At 44.0% G+C, this 18,572-nt stretch overlaps 1 protein-coding gene across 8 annotated transcripts in view; it reads left to right on the top strand.

Moving 5' to 3' along the window:
• Window positions 1-11,504, top strand: part of LOC139413078 (uncharacterized) — a 29,955-nt gene extending 18,451 nt beyond the window's left edge. For 6 of the 8 annotated variants that reach the window (XM_071160114.1, XM_071160121.1, XM_071160116.1 and 3 more), the window contains 4 exons: window positions 2,349-2,405; window positions 2,546-2,602; window positions 9,794-9,841; window positions 10,489-11,504. In XM_071160114.1, coding sequence (XP_071016215.1) covers window positions 2,349-2,405; window positions 2,546-2,602; window positions 9,794-9,841; window positions 10,489-10,619 — 293 coding nt within the window. In that variant the 3' untranslated portion in view covers window positions 10,620-11,504. The remainder of the gene's footprint in view (window positions 1-2,348; window positions 2,406-2,545; window positions 2,603-9,793; window positions 9,842-10,488) is intronic. The other 2 variants (XM_071160118.1, XM_071160120.1) reach the window with 2 other exon arrangements.
• The last annotated feature ends 7,068 nt before the right edge of the window (window positions 11,505-18,572 follow it).

The raw sequence follows: 18,572 nt of genomic DNA, 5'->3' as shown, positions 1-18,572 counted from the left end.
AGGCTGAATGTCCACTCTAGCCCGGCACATGCGGGGAGCTGGAACAGGCCGCAATGGCATCTCCTGGAGAACTGGGGATTCCGTGCCTAGAGCCGGCGCAGGATATTCTGGCCCGAGGAGATGCACTGGAGGTCTGGAGAGCAGAGCTGGCACCATCCGTCCTGGCTGGATCCTCACCCTAGCCCGGCAGATGCGGGGAGCTGGAATGTAGCGCACCGGGCTAAGAACGCGTATTGGAGATCTGTAGCGCCAAGCTGGCACAAGACGTGCAGGGCTGGGGAGGTGCACAGGAGGCCTGATGCGTGGGGCTGGCACAGTCTTCACCAGACGACTAGCACGCACCTCAGGACGAGTATGGAGAGCTGACTCAGGTGACATTAAATCGAGGACACGCTACGTTGGGCGGATGTCGTGCCTCATGCACCAACACAGCAACTCTCTCATTACTCTCTCCTCCAATCTCCCCATCAACTCCTTCACTGTCTCTGCTTTGCTTCCTTCGCTCACCTCCAATTTCACCCTGACTGGCTCTGGTTCCATCCTCGGCTCCGCCAACCGTCCCGTGTTCCCCCTCCAAAACAATTATTGGGGCTGCCTCTCCTGGCCACGCTGCTTGGTCCTTTGGTGGTGGGTAGTTCTGTAACGATCCTCTTCCTGTGAATGACTGGACCAAGGCGCAGCGTGAGACGTGTTCATGATATTTTATTAAAATCAGAACACTAGAACAAAAAATAACAAAGAGGAAAACAAACAGTTCTGTAAGGAAACTAACAATACAGAAAACAACTACCCACAAAACCCATGTGGGCAAGAGCTACCTAAGTATGGTTCCCAATCAGATACAATGATAGACGGCTGTCCCTGATTGAGAACCATACCCGGCCAAAAACAAAGAAATACAAAAACATAGAAAAAATAACATAGAATGCCCACCCTAGTCACACCCTGTCCTAACCAAAATAGAGAATAAAAGCATCTCTATGGCCAGGGCGTGACAGTACCCCACCCCAAAGGTGCGGACTCCGGCCGCAAAACCTGACTTTCAAGGGGAGGGTCCAGGTGGGCCCTTTTTACGGGTGGGCCCCGGACAGGAGAGCGACTCGGACAGCTCCAGCCAGGAGGGCGACTCTGGCAGCTCCGGACAGGACACAGGCACAGGACTCACCAGGCTGGGGAGACCTACTGGAGGCCTGGTCCGTGGAGGAGGCACAGGATAGACCGGGCTGTGGGTGAGCACTGGAGATCTGGTGCGTAGCCTTGACACCACTCTTCCACGCTGAATGCCACGAGCTGGAACAGGCCGCACTGGGATCTCCTGGAGAACTGGGGAAACTGTGCCTAGAGCCGGCGCAGGATATCCTGGCCCGAGGAGACGTCTGGAGAACAGGGATGGCACCATCCGTCCTGGCTGGATCCTCACCCTAGCCCGGCAGATGCGTGGAGCTGGAATGTAGCGCACCGGGCTAAGAACGTGTATTGGAGATCTGTAGTGCCAAGCTGGCACAAGACGTACAGGGCTGGGGAGGCGCACAGGAGGCCTGGTAGGTGGGGCTGGCATAGTCTTCACCAGACGGCAAGCACGCACCTCAGGAAGAGTATGGAGAGCTGACTCAGGTGACATCAAATCAAGGACATGCTCCGTCGGGCGGATGTCGTGCCTCATGCACCAACACAGCAACTCTCTCATTACTCTCTTCTCCAATCTCCCCATCAACTCCTTCACTGTCTCTGCTTTGGTTCCTTCACTCACCTCCAATTTCACCCTGACTGGCTCTGCTTCCATCCTCGGCTCCGCCGACAGTCCCGTGTGCCCCCTCCCCCCAAAAATGATTGGGGTTGCCTCTCCTGGACACGCTGCTTGGTCCTTGGGTGGTGGGTAGTTCTGTAACGATCCTCTTCCTGTGAATGACTGGACCGAATGAATGAAGGTGCAGCGTGAGACGTGTTCATGATATTTTATTAAAATCAGAACACTAGAACAAAAAATAACAAAGAGGGAAGCGAACAGTTCTGTAAGGAAACTAACAATACAGAAAACAACAATCCACAAAACCCATGTGGGCAAGAGGTTTCCCAATCAGAGAGAACGATAGACAACTGTCCCTGATTAAAAACCATACCCGGCCAAAACAAAGAAATACAAAAACATAGAAAAAATAACATAGAATTCTCACCCTAGTCACACCCCGGCCTTACCAAAATAGCGAATAAAAACCTCTATGGCCAGGGCGTGACAGCGCCATTGAACTTGTGCAAAGTTCAATGGGGCTTTCTTTTGTCTCTTTCAGCAATATGGTATTTTGTGTTTGTACCTAATGTATCTTTTTACTATGTGCTTGCTTTCTCAGAAGTTCTGACAACAACTTCTGCACATATGACTGAAACAATCTCAGGCGCTTCTGTGGGTAAGTACATTACTGTCTTCATAAGAAAGCCCCATTGCACTTGTGCAAAGAGCAATGGGGCTTTCTTTTGTCTCTTTCAGCAATATGGTATTTTGTGTTTGTACCTAATGTATCTTTTTACTATGTGCTTGCTTTCGCAGGAGTTCTGACAACAACTTCTGCACATATGACTGAAACAACCTCAGATGCTTTTATAGGTAACTACATTACTGTCTTCGGAAATCACACATTGATGAAGGCTGAAGGGGGAGAGAGAGAAATTCCAACATGTTGTCTACTCCAAAGATACCTATAGCGGCGGACAAATTCAATTGAAGTCGGAGGTTTACATACACCTTAGCCAAATACATTTACACTCATTTTTTCACAATTCCTGACATTTAATCCTAGTAAAAATTCCCTGTCTTAGGTCAGTTAGGATCATCACTTTATTTTAAGAAGGTGAAATGTCAGAATAATAGTGTAGAGTGAAGTATTTCAGCTTTCTTTTCTTTCAGCTTTATTTTCTTTCATCACATTCCCAGTGGGTCAGAAGTTTGCATACACTCAATTAGTATTTGGTAGCATTGCCTTTAATTGTTTAACTTGGGTCAAACGTTTTGGGTAGCCTTCCACAAGTTTCCCACAATACGTTGGGTGAATTTTGGCCCATTCCTCCTGACAGAGCTGGTGTAACTGAGTCAGGTTTGTAGGCCTCCTTGCTCGCACACGCTTTTTCAGTTCTTCCCACGCATTTTCTAAAGGATTGAGGTCAGAGCTTTGTGATGGCCACTCCAATACCTTGATATTGTTGTCCTTAAGCCATTTTTACACAACTTTGGAAATATGCTTGGGGTCATTGTCCATTTGGAAGACCCATTTGGGACCAAGCTTTAACTTCCTGACTGATGTCTTTGGATGTTGCTTCAATATATCCACATACTTTCCTTTCCTCATGATGCCATCTATTTTGTGAAGTGCACCAGCCCTCCTGCAGCAAAGCACCCCCACAACATGATGCTGCTTCACGGTTGGGATGGTCTTCTTCAGCTTGCAAGCCTCCACCTTTTTCCTCCAAACAGAATGATGGTCATTATGGCCAAACAGTTCTATTTTCGTTTCATCAGCCCAGAGGACATTTCTCCAAAAAGTACGATCTTTGTCGCCATGTGCAGTTGCAAACCGTAGTCTGGCTTTTTTATGGCGGTTTTGGAGCAGTGGCTTCTTCCTTGCTCAGTGGCCTTTCAGGTTATGTCGATATAGGACTTGTTTTACTGTGGATATAGATACTTTTGTGCTTGTTTCCTCCAGCATCTTCACAGGGTCCTTTGTTGTTGTTCTGGATTGATTTGCACTTTTCGCACCAAAGTACGTTCATCTCTAGGAGACAGAATGCGTCTCCTTCCGGAGATGACAGCTGCGTGATACCATGGTGTTTATACTTGCGTACTATTGTTTGTACAGATGAATGTGGTACCTTCAGGCGTTTGGACATTTCTCCTAAGGAGGAACCAGACGTGTGGAGGTCTTCAATGTTTTTTCTGAGGTCTTGGCTGATTTCTTTTGATTTTCCCATGATTTCAAGCTAAGAGACACTGCGTTTAAAGATAGGCCTTGAAATACATCCACAGGTACACCTCCAATTGACTCATATGATGTTAATTAGCCTATCATAAGCATCTGAAGCCATGTCGACATTTTCTGGAATTTTCCAAGCTAGCACATTCTGAATGGCTATCCAGTGGCCAAGCCTTGACACACCCACAACTTGTTTATTCATATAAACCCAGGCCTTTCCCGCTACCGCCAGCAATTGCGCCCATAATTGTGGTTGTGAAAATAGCTCAAACATTTCTGCCCCCTCCACATTTGTTATTACATAACACAAAAAAAGTGCAATAGCATCAACTGTAATAAAGTGTTAATTTAAGTCTGAATTTGCAACACCCATGGTGTTAGGGACCAACACTCTAGGGGTGTCAGTTTGTGAACACTATTTCGGTGGATCACATATAATTTCTAAGAAAGTGTTAAATTGAACACTGTGGGTGTTAAAATACGGATCTAAAATGTGCTGTGGACATACAACTGTTTATTATAGTGAGAAGGTCAATTACAACAAGTAAGAAAAACTGAAAAGTAGGGTAAGAATTAAATGAGGAAAGTAGAAAATTGGGACATACCAAAACAGGATGAAACAAGAGACGGCCACACTGGACAGGACCGGACAAGACAAAGCATGACTTGTGGAAAAGTTGCCTGTTACCATAGAGATGTTAGTAGGTGGGAGGTACCATTTTAATGTTGTCTGAGGTGGCCTGCGGGCAATGTAGGATAGGAATGGTTCCTAGATTGTGTCCTTCAGTTTGTTATTTTGTGGATCTCTCCAGGGAGGCCAGATCAGACAATAAATTAAGCCAGTGTATGGTTGAAACATTGGATATGCTTATCCAGTTTAGCAATATCCCCTTTTGGGCGACTGTTAATGAAATGAATAGGAAGTGTTGTTTGTCCTTGGACATAGAGGAAAGACAGGGGACGCCATCATCAAAGTAGTGGAGGATGCAGAGTTTTGGGGATGCAAGAATGGTGATATGGAGGATGACTGAGGGAATGCTCAGAACTTTTTCCCAGTAATTCTCAATGATGGGACAAGACCAGACTGCAGGGAGGTGAGTATCAGGAAAGTACTTTTGGCAAACTGTAGTTTTGGCAAATCGGTTACATCTACTTTGTGCATGACACAAGTAATTTTTCTAACAATTGTTTACAGACCGATTATTTCACTTATCATTCACTGTATCACAATTCCAGTGGGTCAGATGTTTACATACACTAAGATGACTGTGCCTTTAAACAGCTTGGAAAATTCCAGAAAATGATGTCATGGCTTTAGAAGCTTCTGATAGGCTAATTGACATCATTTGATTCTGTGCCTTTAAACAGCTTGCTCCATGGCAAAATATGTGGTTGCTTCAAGTTTACGGTCTTGTCATCAACTCCAATTCGAATGCTTATCCGTTATAGCCGAGTTCGTTAAATGTGTTGAACATGTTTGCAGTCCACATTGTTGTAATTGCATTGCTTCAATGTGGAAATACATGGTTAAACATAGGCGGTAGGATTTGGACAGGGACATGCCAAACAAGCAAGATTCAATTCACTAGACTATTGATGAGACCTGAAAAGACAGTGTCTAACTCTGATCGAATTCTAATATAAATGTAAAAAACAACCTGTTTTAAATAGGCTCTGAACACAGTTACAGGCACCATAATTGCTCCCCGTAGACGTGTAATACAGCTGGTTTTGCGCACATCCAAACTTTTCACAGGATCCAATATAAAGAGAAGGGGGGGGGGTTCTAAACAGGATCGGGTCTGAGGCGTGATGTCATAAATCGCTTCTCTCGTTCCATGGCACTGTGTGCACACGTAGGCCTAAATGTCTTTCCGCATAACATTCACACTTCTATCCACGCCTCTCCTGTCAATTGTATTGTTGCCGATGTGCAAGACAGATTCTCAACAAAAATCTGCCATTGATATGACATTATGCACTCTTAGAAAAAGGGGTCCCAAAGGGTTCTTCGGCTGTCCCCATAGGAGAAGGCTTTTTGGTTCCAGGTAGAACCCTGGGCACTGTACGTCGTGGCTGGATTGGCTGCTCATCTCAAAACCCATTCCATTATCAACTCCATTACCGTTAAGATGGTCTTTTTGTGAGTCTTAACATGTCCTGTTTTGCGCTGAATGAAATGGTCACTCCTGCTTGTGTTTTTAAAGGTTATGGATGGTCAAAATCATGTTTTGTACGACATTTGATTATATTTGGATGAGACGTTGATAAAGTTTGATCATAAAGTTACTGGGCCCCTCCCCCATGTCAAACACTTGGATTCGGGAGGCGGGATTACTAAGGGGATAGGGGGACATCATCCTAACTATCATTTTAATACCCACAAAAAAAAAATAAAGAAAGGAAATTAAAATAAATGGTATGAACAAAAATATTGGCACCCAGGAGAATACTTTGGTTATACAGCATTTGGCAAAGATACACTACATGACCAAAAGTATGTGGACACCTGCACGTCGAACATCTCATTCCAAAATCATGGGCAGTAATATGGAGTTTGTCCCCCCCTTTGCTGATATAGTAGCCTCCACTCTTCTGGGAAGGCTTTCTACTAGATGTTTGAACATTGCTGCAGGGACTTGCTTCCATTCAGCCACAAGAGCATTAGTAAGGCTGGGCACTGATTATGGGGTGATTATGCCTGGCTTGCAGTCGGCGTTCCAATTCATCCTAAAGGTGTTCGATGGAGTTGAAGTCTGGGGTCTGTGCAGACCAGTCAAGTTCTTCCACACCGATCTTGACAAACCATTTCTGCATAGACCTCGCTTTGCACGGGGGCATTGTCATGCTGAGACAGAAAAGGGCCTTCCCCAAACTGTTGTCACAAAGCTGGAAGCACATAATCGTCTAGAATGCCATTGCATGCTGTAGCTATAACATTTCCCTTCACTGGAACAAAGGAGCCTAGCCCGAACCATGAAAAAAAGCCCCAGACAATTATTCCTCCTCCACCAAACTTTCCAGTTGGCACTAGGAAATTGAGATCTGCCGGACTGCCAGATGAAGCGTGAAGCGTGATTCATCACTCCAGAGCCCAATGGTCGCAAGCTTTACACCACTACAGCCAACGCTTGGCATTGCGCATGGTGATCTTAGGTTTGTGTGTGGTTGCTTGGCCATGGAAACCCATTTCATGAAGCTCCAGATGAACAGTTCTTGTACTTACGTTGCTTCTAGAGGCAGTTTGGAACTCGGTAGTGTGTGTTGCAACCAAGGACAGACGACTTTTATGTGCGTCCCGCTTCAGAACTCGACGATCCCGTTCTGTGAGCTTGTGTGGCCTACCACTTCGCGGCTGAGCCGTTGTTGCTCCTAGACGTTTCCACTTCACAATTAAATCCCTTACAGTTGACCGGAGCAGCTGTAGCAGGGCAGACATTTGACCAACTGGCTGGAAAGGTAGCATCCTGTGACGGTGCCACAAGTCTCTGAGCTCTTCAGTAAGGCCATTCTACTGCCAATGTTTGTCTATGGAGATTGCATGGCTGTGTGCTCGATTTTATACACCTGTCAGTAATGTGGCTGAAACTTCCAAATCCACTAATTTGAAGGGTGTCCACATACAACTTTGTATATATAGTGTATTTTTCACTTTGGAGTAGACAACATGTTTGCAGTTCTCTCTCACCCTTCTATCTGTACAGTGCCATGCATAAGTATTCATTCCCCTTGGGGTGTTTCCTATTTTGTTGCATTACAACCTGTCATTTAAATAGATTTTTTATTAGGATTTCATGTAATGGACATACACAAAATAGTCCAAATGGAAAAGATAACTTGTTTCAAAAATGTTGTTTCAAAAATGTATTCCCCCCCCCCCTATGTTATAAAGCCCCTAAATAAGATCTGGTGCAACCAATTACCTTCAGAAGTCACATAATTAGTTAAATAAAGTCCACCTGTGTGCACATGATCTGTCACATGATCTCAGTAAATATACACCTGTTCTGAAAGGCCCCAGAGTCTGCAACACCACTAATCAAGCGGCACCACCAAGACCAATGAACGCTTCAAACAGGTCAGGGACAAAGTTGTGGACATCCCACGGAGCACCGTTAAATACATTATTAAAACATTGAAAAAATATGGCACCACAACAAACCTGCCAAGAGAGGTCCGACCACCAAAACTCACAGACCAGGCAAGGAGGGCATTAATTAGAAAAATGCAAAGGGGGTGAATACTTTCGCAAGCCACTGTAACTATGTGTGATTTCTGAAAACCGTCATATTTACCTATAAAAAAGGCTTAGGTATTTTCACTCATATGGACCAACTCCATATTAATGCCTGTGATTTTGGAATGAGATGTTCGACAAGCAGGTGTCCACATACTTTTGGCCATGTAGTGTATGTATGAATATAAAAATGCAAATGTTGTATGAACAGGCAGGGGGATATGGATATGACAAGGCCGGGTGTGAGGAGACAGAGAGTGAGCACGAGCAATCTCTCCCTGAAGTCTCCCACTGTGTGTGTGTGTGTGTGTGTGAGCAGACAGAGAGAGCAGTCTTTCCCTGAAGCCTACATGCCTCAGTCTCAATTACCATCCTGTCTCTGACCTCAAACAGTGAGAGTTAATCAGGCCTGTGAACTCTCCTCTCCCTGCTCAAACATGTATTCTCTCAGTATTGACACACACACTACTAACACCTCGTACCCTCTTTCACCCCCGGGGTAGCTAGTCTTCTGAATGCAGCAACCTCACGCTCTCAGTTCAACCTCCGACCATGTCATCCACTACACTTGTGCCCCCTTGCTCAGGGAGGGTGGTTATCGACGCATGTATCCTGATAACGACTTGGTGTGCTCTACACTATAGAGTGTGCTACTTTTTGACCAGAGCACCAGGGGCCCTGGTCAAAAGTAGTGCACTATGAAGAAAATCGGGTGCCATTTGGGAGGCATCCTTGGAAGGGGTTGCACATTTTGCGATAGTGATTAATGAATCATTAATGATAGGCTGAACTCCTCTGATGAAGCAGGTAATTAAGAGTTAATGAGGTATTGCACACCGACGCGTCCCAGCACACTTCTTGGTTTTTTTGTTGCTTGGCACTTTTGAAATGTGTGACTTTTTTTACCTACACACCTGGAAGTGTGTGTGTGTGTGTGTGTGTGTGTGTGTGTGTGTGTGTGTGTGTGTGTGTGTGTGATGCACTGTAAGATTGGTTGGGGGGAGGGGATGACACACATTGAGCTGATTGGAGTGTTTGTGTCCCCCCCGGCTAGATTAAAGTCAAGGTGGATTGGACAGCTGTTCCATTGCAATAACTTATACTTAGCATCTCCTTCATCACTCTTTATTTAGTCTCCCTTCCTCTTTTGACAGGCAGAAAGGCACCTTCTACCTGTCACTGTTGAAGTGAGAGAATAACATTCAGTCAACAGGCCCTGCGCTCGACTAGCGTCCTGTCCAGGGGGTGTACTTGTACATCAAGCTGCCTTCATGCTTCCTACACAGGAGAATCAGGAGATTACTCAGGATTAATCAGGAGGCTACTTACTGTCGACAGTGTAGCTGTACTCAAAGCCACATCATATACTGTACACATGAATCTGTCACTACTGTACAGTCTAAACCAGAGTCAAACTACGGAGACAAGCAACGCAAGCAAGCGTCAAACAAGCTAGTGTAATGAATGTACGGTGAAATCTGAAGGGAAGTGTAATGATGTAAATCAGTAGGTACCGTACATGTCTGTGTGTTGACTACGAGGCTCTGTCTCTCTAATGTCTTTATCGTGTTCTCTGTTCTGGTGTCATTTGCAGTGGGAGCCGCCATCGTAAAAGGTGTATCCTTTGAAGTCCTTTTCGTAGGTGAGAAATATATCAATCACAATGTATTTATAAAGCCGTTTTTATATGAGCAGTTGTCACGAGGTGCTTTACATTAACCCCTAAGCTTTAGAGATGATTATCCAGATGTGGAAGCATTATTGTTCTCTCTATAGTGTGAAAATGGAACTAATTCCATGAGTATACGTAAATGGAAAGTCCTCCACTCATTGTTTCTGGTTTCACCTATATAATTGTTATAATTTCCCTCGCCATGCTGAAGCAACAACGTTCTGACATCTTTTTTTTTACTCTATCAAAGAAATGTCATTTATTTTACTTACATTTGAATTCAATTCGCAGGTGCTCTTATCCAGAGAAACGTATAGAGGTGCCTCGCTCAAGGGCACCTCGACAGATTTTTCACCTTAGGGATTTGAACCAGTGACCTTTCGGTTACTGGCCCAACAATCTTAAAACACTAGGCTACCTGCCTGATCCACCTACCTAAAAATCAATGAACTAACACGTAAAAATGTCATGTTTCTTTGATGTTCTAGATCACGATTACCCCTATGATAATGTGTCTTATGAAAAAACATATTACTCTTTAAAAGAGTATTCTATATTTTCAGAGACCATTCTCCCCTCTGTCAGTCTAATTTATATCCGTCTCTCTCCCTTCCCAGGAGTCATTATTGTGGTGGTACTGGTGGTGGTACTGGTGCTGGTACTGTGCCACAACGGCAAGCATAAGGGCACTTACCACACCAACGAGGCCGATCAAAGCGAACTAGAGATTTTGATTGTGGAAGAATAGAAAGAAGTACACTTCATTTGAAACAGGACTTTTTCCGATTCTAAACCGGGGCCAGTTGTCAACTCAAGATGCCAAATATTTTCTACGGAATTGGTAATGCCTATGATGGTCATCTAATTTCAAGGCAACATTTATATGGGGCATACGACCATCTCAGCTCTGCAGATTTAGCCACGAAGAGACACTATCGTTAGATCACTTATTTTTGTATTGCCCAGATATGCACTATATATACAACATTATGTGGACACCCATTAGTGGATTTGGCTATTTCAGCCACATTACAGCCTTATTTCCCTCATCAATCAATATACAGAAGCACTTTAATAAACAATTAATATTCATTACATGTGACTAACTTCAAGCTTACAATTAGTACAGTAGTTAAACCAATATTAGATTGTTGAGGTTTCGAAAAGATGTAAAAACTAGAGAAATTTTACAATCCTTTTTGTTTTCCTTTAAAAAAAAAATGTATACTCAAAAGATAGTACCTTGTTTGAATTTCTATTATGAGGGTGTTGAGCGAGCTTAATGTATAATAATGTATAGCATTGCTGAATGTAATATCTGTTTTCAATTTTTTTCTAAATTGACGTCCAGTAGTAATCTGAGCTTGTAAAATCAAATCAAGGCACAGGCATCTTTCCTAACGCCAAACTGGATGTTTAGTTTTTTTGTCCTGAAGGTACCAATAACTGAGAAAAGGAAATGCTTCGGCGAGGACCATAGGAACACAAAAAATTACTTTCATGAAACTTGACAGACATTTCACCTATGACAATACTGGGAACAAAACAGTCAAAAAAAATGTCAATTCCCCTTCTTCTCATGCAAGTCTCTGTAACTAATATATTACCATGTGATTAAAGAGAAGCGACCTTGTTTTTGCCTGATGAAAACAGTGTCTAATTAGCAGTAAAACACTCGTTCCAGAGAGGAAGGACTTTTTGTATCAACAGGGAAGTTTCAAAAGGAAACTGAAGACAGCCGAATCACACGGGGGTTCGTTCCTTAGACACTGTCCCAGCTAGGTGGAAAGGCTTCCATGTAGTTCAGAGAGGGCATATCAACAGGAACGCCCTGATAAATGCTCAAAGTATCAACATCCCAAAATACTGTATCGGTGACTAAATGTGGTCCAGTTTCTGTTGACGATAATGCATGTCTGTTGTTCTATCACGTGAAAGTCCCATTCGATTAGCGTTGCGTATGTATCAAGCTACACATTTGATAAATTTGCACAATCATGGACTAAATTGTTTTTTGGGGTTTTTTCAAATTAAGAGTTTACTTGTATATCCAGTCGAAAAATCTGATTATTCAACACAACATCTGGGTTCAGAAAACCAAGATATAGGAGCAAAAGTTTGCACTTCAATAGTATGTGTTAATGAGATTTAGAAGCTTATGAAGGGTTTTGTGTTTTCTATTTTCATCAAGCTAGAATAGAGCAATGCTGTGCCCGAGGCTGCTGAAGGGAAGTTCTGAATCCTTGAGTAGTGCCAGGCAGCGCTATGTGGGTTTAATGCAATTCCAACAACCCCAGAAACGTTCCTGCAGAGCTGAGCCAGCACACTTTTCAAAAAACCATGGTGCCTCTGGGAAATCGTTTTACTCTAATTGCGCATTATTCTTGGTCGGGATACAAGACAATACAAGCCAATCTCAAGATCATACATCACCTGATCTACAGGCTGGCAAAGAGCACTTACTTTTGGCCATTTGATTGCAAGTTGAAAGTATTTATTTCCATTTGTCTTCCTAATCAAAGTATGGAACAATTTCTAACCTTTCTCCAAATAGATTTTTCTTTCAATTCTCTAATCAAGTCTAACTTCAAAGCCAGTGACTCAGTGTGTGTTTGAGTGCATTAGCTAGAGTGCTCTGTCTGATTGAGGTAAAGACAATAACGCCATTGAGACATCTATCCAACTGCCGTCCTCACTGACATCATATCAAGTCCTATTGGTCAGGGGACCAACCATCAGAGAGGAAAACGCTTATATAAGATGTGTCCCAAATAGCACCCTATTTCTTATTTTGTGCACTAGGGTACTTTTGACCAGGGTCCTATGGGGGAATAGGTTTCCGCTTGGGACTCGGCCGTGACTTCAGCAGGGCCACTGACACCTCTCAAGGAGATGGAAAAACTTTTCTACAGCAGTCATTCCAGGGTCACTGAAGCTATAGCTTGGCCTAGACAGCCATACACAAGCACCAGGCGCTTGAAAGGCAATAATCAGGAAGTCAGCCTTGCAACCAGCAACCAGCCGCACTTCCCATTCAATGTATTTTTTTTATTAGAAATCAAATAACCGTTCAAAAGGCACCCATTGTGTTCTCTTACAATTGTATCCCAGCTTTCCTCCTGGCCTTGGTGTGCAGAGAACATACTTTTTTATTGTGACAATAAGCCATACTTTGATATGGCCCTGAAGGCATCAACATAAATTCATTTCATCTCGACTGCTCTGTGAAGCTTGAACAATGGTAAAGCCAAAGCTGGTGACTTTCCCATCTCTTCTCCGACTGTCTACGAAATGGCATAAAATAACAAAGAAATGCTAGTATTCTCCATGGATGTATTTACCTAAAGACATCGACGATGAAAACACATAGAATTTCTTTTGAGCAATGTAGCTACCTCCCTCTCTTTGAGTTGTAGCTAATTCACTATCTTTGAGTTGTAGCTAATTCACTATCTTTGAGTTGTAGCTAATTCACTATCTTTGAGTTGTAGCTAATTCACTATCTTTGAGTTGTAGCTAATTCACTATCTTTGAGTTGTAGCTAATTCACTATCTTTGAGTTGTAGCTAATTCACTATCTTTGAGTTGTAGCTAATTCACTATCTTTGAGTTGTAGCTAATTCACTATCTTTGAGTTGTAGCTAATTCAATCTCTTTGAGTTGTAGCTAATTCAATCTCTTTGAGTTGTAGCTAATTCCAGTAAAAGAGGAAACAGTACATGAATGAATGAATAACTTGACTTGGGAGCCCATGGTCCTGTAGTCTGAGTTGTGTGGATCATCTCCCTTGTTAGACAATAGGCTAAATCTTGTGTGCGTCCCAAACAGCACCCATAGGGCTCTAGTCAGAAACAGTGCACGACAGTATGTACAGGAAATAGGCTGCCATTTGGGACGGAGAACCTGGACGTGTTCAGACAAAATGGAAGAAGAACGGGAACAGGGAACTCATTGAATCATCTCGTTAGAATATCCCCATGGCTTAGGGTCTGTCCCAAATGCAACCCTGTTCCCTATGGGCCCTGGTCAAAAGCAGTGCACTGCGTAGGGATTAGGGTGCCATTTCGGGATGCACTTTTAAGGTTCTGGGGCTCTTGAGAAAGGAGAGTTTTGCATAATACAGCCACAATAAAACAAGAACTCCAGCTCATCCAAGTGTTGCTCTATTCTATTCTTCAGCGAATATCCTATAAGCTATAGTGAAGATGTGTGACTTAGCTCCTGACATGGCCAGCTTCCTAGGAGAAAGGACTTCCATTCCAGACTCAATTACTATTTCAATACGTTTCCGCCATGGATATTGAATATTGCAAGATAAGCAGTTCTCGCAAAATTGCTAGCACAAAGTCTGCTCCGGGGTTTGTGCTCAGGCTTTTGACGCTTCTGTTCAGAGGTGCATTGGGAAGGTTATGAAGCACGTTTTCTGGGGGGGGGGGGCAGGGTTACCAGAATAAATAATACAGTATCTGCCTGTGAAGACGGATGCTACATTGTTGCAGCCAGGAATAGTTCCTGCGCTCAGCACTTCCCCAAAGAGTTGTGAATGTCAAACCTGCAGAGGAGAGGGGATCCCCAACAGAGCAACGTTAGAGAAATGTTAAACCAACTCCGTGTTAAATCTGAAATCCGCATAAGGTGAAACGGCGTCATCGTTCGCCCCCAGCACATTTGTCATCAATCAATCAATCAATCAAATGTATTTATAAAGCCTTTTTACATCAGCCGATATCACAAAGGGCTGTACAGAAACCCAGCCTAAAACCACAAACAGCAAGCAATGCAGGTGTAGAAGCACGGTGGCTAGGGAGAAACCTAGAGAGGAACCAGGCTCTGAGGGGTGGCCAGTCCTCTTCCGACTGTGCCGGTTGGAGACTACAACAGAACTTGGCCAGGATGTTCAAACGTTCGTTCATAGATGACCAGCAGGGTCAGATAATAATAATCACAGTGGTTGTAGAGGGTGCAACAGGTCAGCACCTCAGGAGTAGATGTCGGTTGGCTTCTCATGGCCGGTCATTCAGAGTCATGATTTTTCTTTGGTTTGATGAAACGGAGGAGAGGAGCATCCAGCATCGTGCAATGATGTCAGCGGGGGGGGGGGGGGGGGGGGGGTGACGACGACACTGTGCTCGTTGTTTGAAGTACCTTCTTTGTTGTTGTGATGTCGCAAACTGACGTGGCAGTTTCACCAAGTATGAATTCCAGTTTGAAAACGGTGTTCAACCAAAATGCCGTGTTAAAACACTTTTTTCCGAAACTTTTTTCCAAAACTAGGCAGAAATGACGAAGAAAAGTGATTCAGAAAAGAGGGAACAGATGGTGATATGCTTTGAACTGCGTTTAATTAAGTCTGTTCCTTTCTGTCTACTTTGATGAATCCTTGTTTCCCTATCAAACTAAAGGGGACATCATCCCCATTAACAACTGTTACTCATGTATATACCTGTAGTTTGGTGTTGAAAGATTCATACAACACAAGAACAGTACATTGCCCTCTGATCCTAGAGATCATAATAAATTTGTGTCTCACTCCCACTATCCAACGTGCATTTACTGTCCATAAGGAGGCTGCCTGCCTGCCTGTTTGCCTGACTGTATATCTGCCTTCTTGCCTTGCTGCCTGTGTGGCTGGCTGCCTGTACAGATAGCACTGTGGAAATAGCCTGCTTGCCTCTCTGCCTGCCTGCCTGCCTGCCTGCCTCTCTGCCTGCCTGCCTGCCTGCCTGCCTGCCTGCCTGCCTGCCTGCCTGCCTGCCTGCCTGCCTCTCTGCCTGCCTGCCTGCCTGCCCGCCTGCCTGCCTGCCTCTCTGCCTGCCTGCCTGCCTGCCTCTCTGCCTGCCTGCCTGCCTTCCTCTCTGCCTGCCTGCCTGCCTGCCTGCCTGCCTGCCTGCCTGCCTCTCTGCCTGCCTGCCTGCCCGCCTGCCTGCCTGCCTGGTGTGCTCAGCAGTAAGAGGTGATATAGGCCTAATCATTATTACTCTATGATAACTGATAAATCATCCTCATATGAACGGTCACTAGGGGAAATTGGCTTTTGCTATTTCATGTGTAACCGCATTGCACCTGCAGAAACCCCATCAGCAAAACAATTCAGCCAGCACGGAATCCTCTGCAGGTGTTCTGCTAGGCTGTGTTGTCATTAACAAACTACTGGAATTGTGTTTGTGTGTATATGGATGGGTTACTCTGGGTCCTAGAGTATGCTCACTTTTTTCATATACTGTAGTTCCATCCTATTTTTTTTAATTTTTTTAATTACTGCTTTTTGAATGCAGGCAGACCATTGAAAGGTCTCTGTACTTTGTATTTTTCTCTTTCAGTGTGAGAAGCCAGTTCCCAAGTTCCATTACAATTGTCTTTCCAGACTTAGTTGTTGTGACAAACTTTCAACCAGATAATTCAGTTCCCTGGGTGTAATTACTCAGTTGACTGCAGGCCCATTTAGATTTAATTAAAAGTGGGAGCCCAATATCACTTGTCATTGCACCTGACACCCTGGCATTAACTTTGCAGCTTTGCATTCATTAGAGCGGGCAGTCGTCTCCTAAAGTTGTATCTTATTTACAGCATAATCCTACCAGACAAAATATGGTGGAGCAAATTGTACATCCTTAGGTTATGAAAGTAACAAACGGAGGAGAGTGTGTGTGTTGGCAGAGGCCTTCCAGGTTCCCCACAGTCACAACACGGTAGGAGCATGGCTGTGTCTTTGCACTGTCAATTATCACTCCGGAAATTCAGTAAACAGACCAACTACATCACACACACACAGTGTGTGGGGTGACTGATGTGAGACATCTGCTATAAAGCTTTGTCTCTAATTAGATGAAACAGGAAAAATAGATCTCACAAAACATCTTGCTCACCTTACATGGACTTTGCTTGAAAGGCAGAGGCATCTTCAGCATCCATTCGACACTCTCTTAGAAGGCCAGATACATTTCCACTGTCATTTCCGCTGTGGACTGACTCAGTGTTACGGGATTGTCGAAATGAAATTGAATTCTTTCGAGCAGATAGCTACAACTCTTCAGGGAAATAGCCAGAGACAACATACAGTCTGTTCAACAGCAATTAATACAAATGAACAAAGATAGCCCTGAAGTAACTATTCCTAATATCGAGTACATCCCAGTGCTTAATGGTAAACACAGCGCCTTGATGTGTGATCTGCCTTTAAATGAACACTATTTTCCTGTGGACTAAGAGAGTTAGGCCACTGACTGGACTAATAGCCTTGTTTGGTATGCAGGTCTACCGGAGGCCCCAAACATAACAATTAATTGGCTCTAGTTCTCCTTTGTGTCAGATCTCACATTTCAACTCAATTAAACCCCATTTTATTACAGAGCTTCGTCTCCGGCATGAGTGTGACTAATTGGAAAGTGGGCGAACAAGGAAAGCAATTTTCTCACCTAGAAATGACTCACCTACTTGTCACACAATGCTTTTTATCGAACAAATGGTTCAAGCCTCTACACAAACTTCTTAGGAACAGTGAGCCCCATTATCACGTTGGAAGGGTGGATGAATGATGCCTATTTATCCATCATTACATATCATAGGGATTTTTCCCTTCGTGCACATTCGCTTTAGATGAGAAAATTTAAAAAAACTGAATTTCACACAGACAGGGCAAATACAGTTTATTGTTGAAGTTTTATTGTCAAAGCCTCTTAATCCTAAAACCTAAGAGTGATTAACATTCATTCCATAAGATTTAACAATGGACTAAAAGCTGTCATGTTAATCACGAGACATCCTTATAAGCTAGGAGAATTTGTTATTTTATTTAATGGTTAGCACCAAGCAGTGCTGAAAGCCTTGCACTCTCCTGGATAAGCTCTTGAAGTGTAAGTCCATTCATAAAAGTACATCTATTTTTACTTTGACTCAAACCATTGGTCCACCTCCACTACAGTATTAGCAAGGAGTTTTATAACCAACCCAAGATAGACCAGAGCCTGTCATTTCCAATGGGAGCAAATTAATCATAGTGGGCAGAACGAGCAAGGAGGTGGGCAGAACAAGCAAGGAGGTGGGCAGAGCCGAGCACGAGCTAGTGAGATCTTATTGGCTCGTTATTTGCATATTTCAGTTAGGGAACGCCTACTCTGTGACGTGCGCGTGTGCACTCGAAACAATGCACTTTTTTCAAAACTTTGGCAAAGGGTAAAAGTCTACAAAACGCAGCCCACTCCGTTTTGTGAAACTGAAAGCCGAACCACTGCTTTTAATCAGGGCAAGGTGACCGGAAACATGACCGAATACAAACAGTGTAACTATTCCCTCCGCAAGGCAATCAAACAAGCTAAGCGTCAGTATAGAGACAAAGTAGACTCGCAATTCAACGGCTCAGACACAAGAGGTATGTGGCAGGGTCTACAGTCAATCACGGATTACAAAAAGAAAACCAGCCCAGTCACGGACCAGGATGTCTTGCTCCCAGGCAGACTAAATAACTTTTTTGCCCGCTTTGAGGACAATACAGTGCCACCGACACGGCCCGCAACCAAAACATGCGGACTCTCCTTCACTGTAGCCGAGGTGAGAAAAACATTTAAACGTGTTAACCCTCGCAAGGCTCCAGGCCCAGGCGGCATCCCCAGCCGCGCCCTCAGAGCATGCGCAGACCAGCTGGCTGGTGTGTTTACGGACATATTCAATCAATCCTTATCCCAGTCTGCTGTTCCCACATGCT

Source organism: Oncorhynchus clarkii, chromosome 7, assembly GCF_045791955.1.
Source record: "Oncorhynchus clarkii lewisi isolate Uvic-CL-2024 chromosome 7, UVic_Ocla_1.0, whole genome shotgun sequence".
In the NCBI taxonomy this organism is placed as follows: domain Eukaryota; kingdom Metazoa; phylum Chordata; class Actinopteri; order Salmoniformes; family Salmonidae; genus Oncorhynchus; species Oncorhynchus clarkii.
The sequence above is the reverse complement of the archived record's forward strand: the minus strand, read 5'-3'. Positions and strand labels throughout refer to the sequence as shown.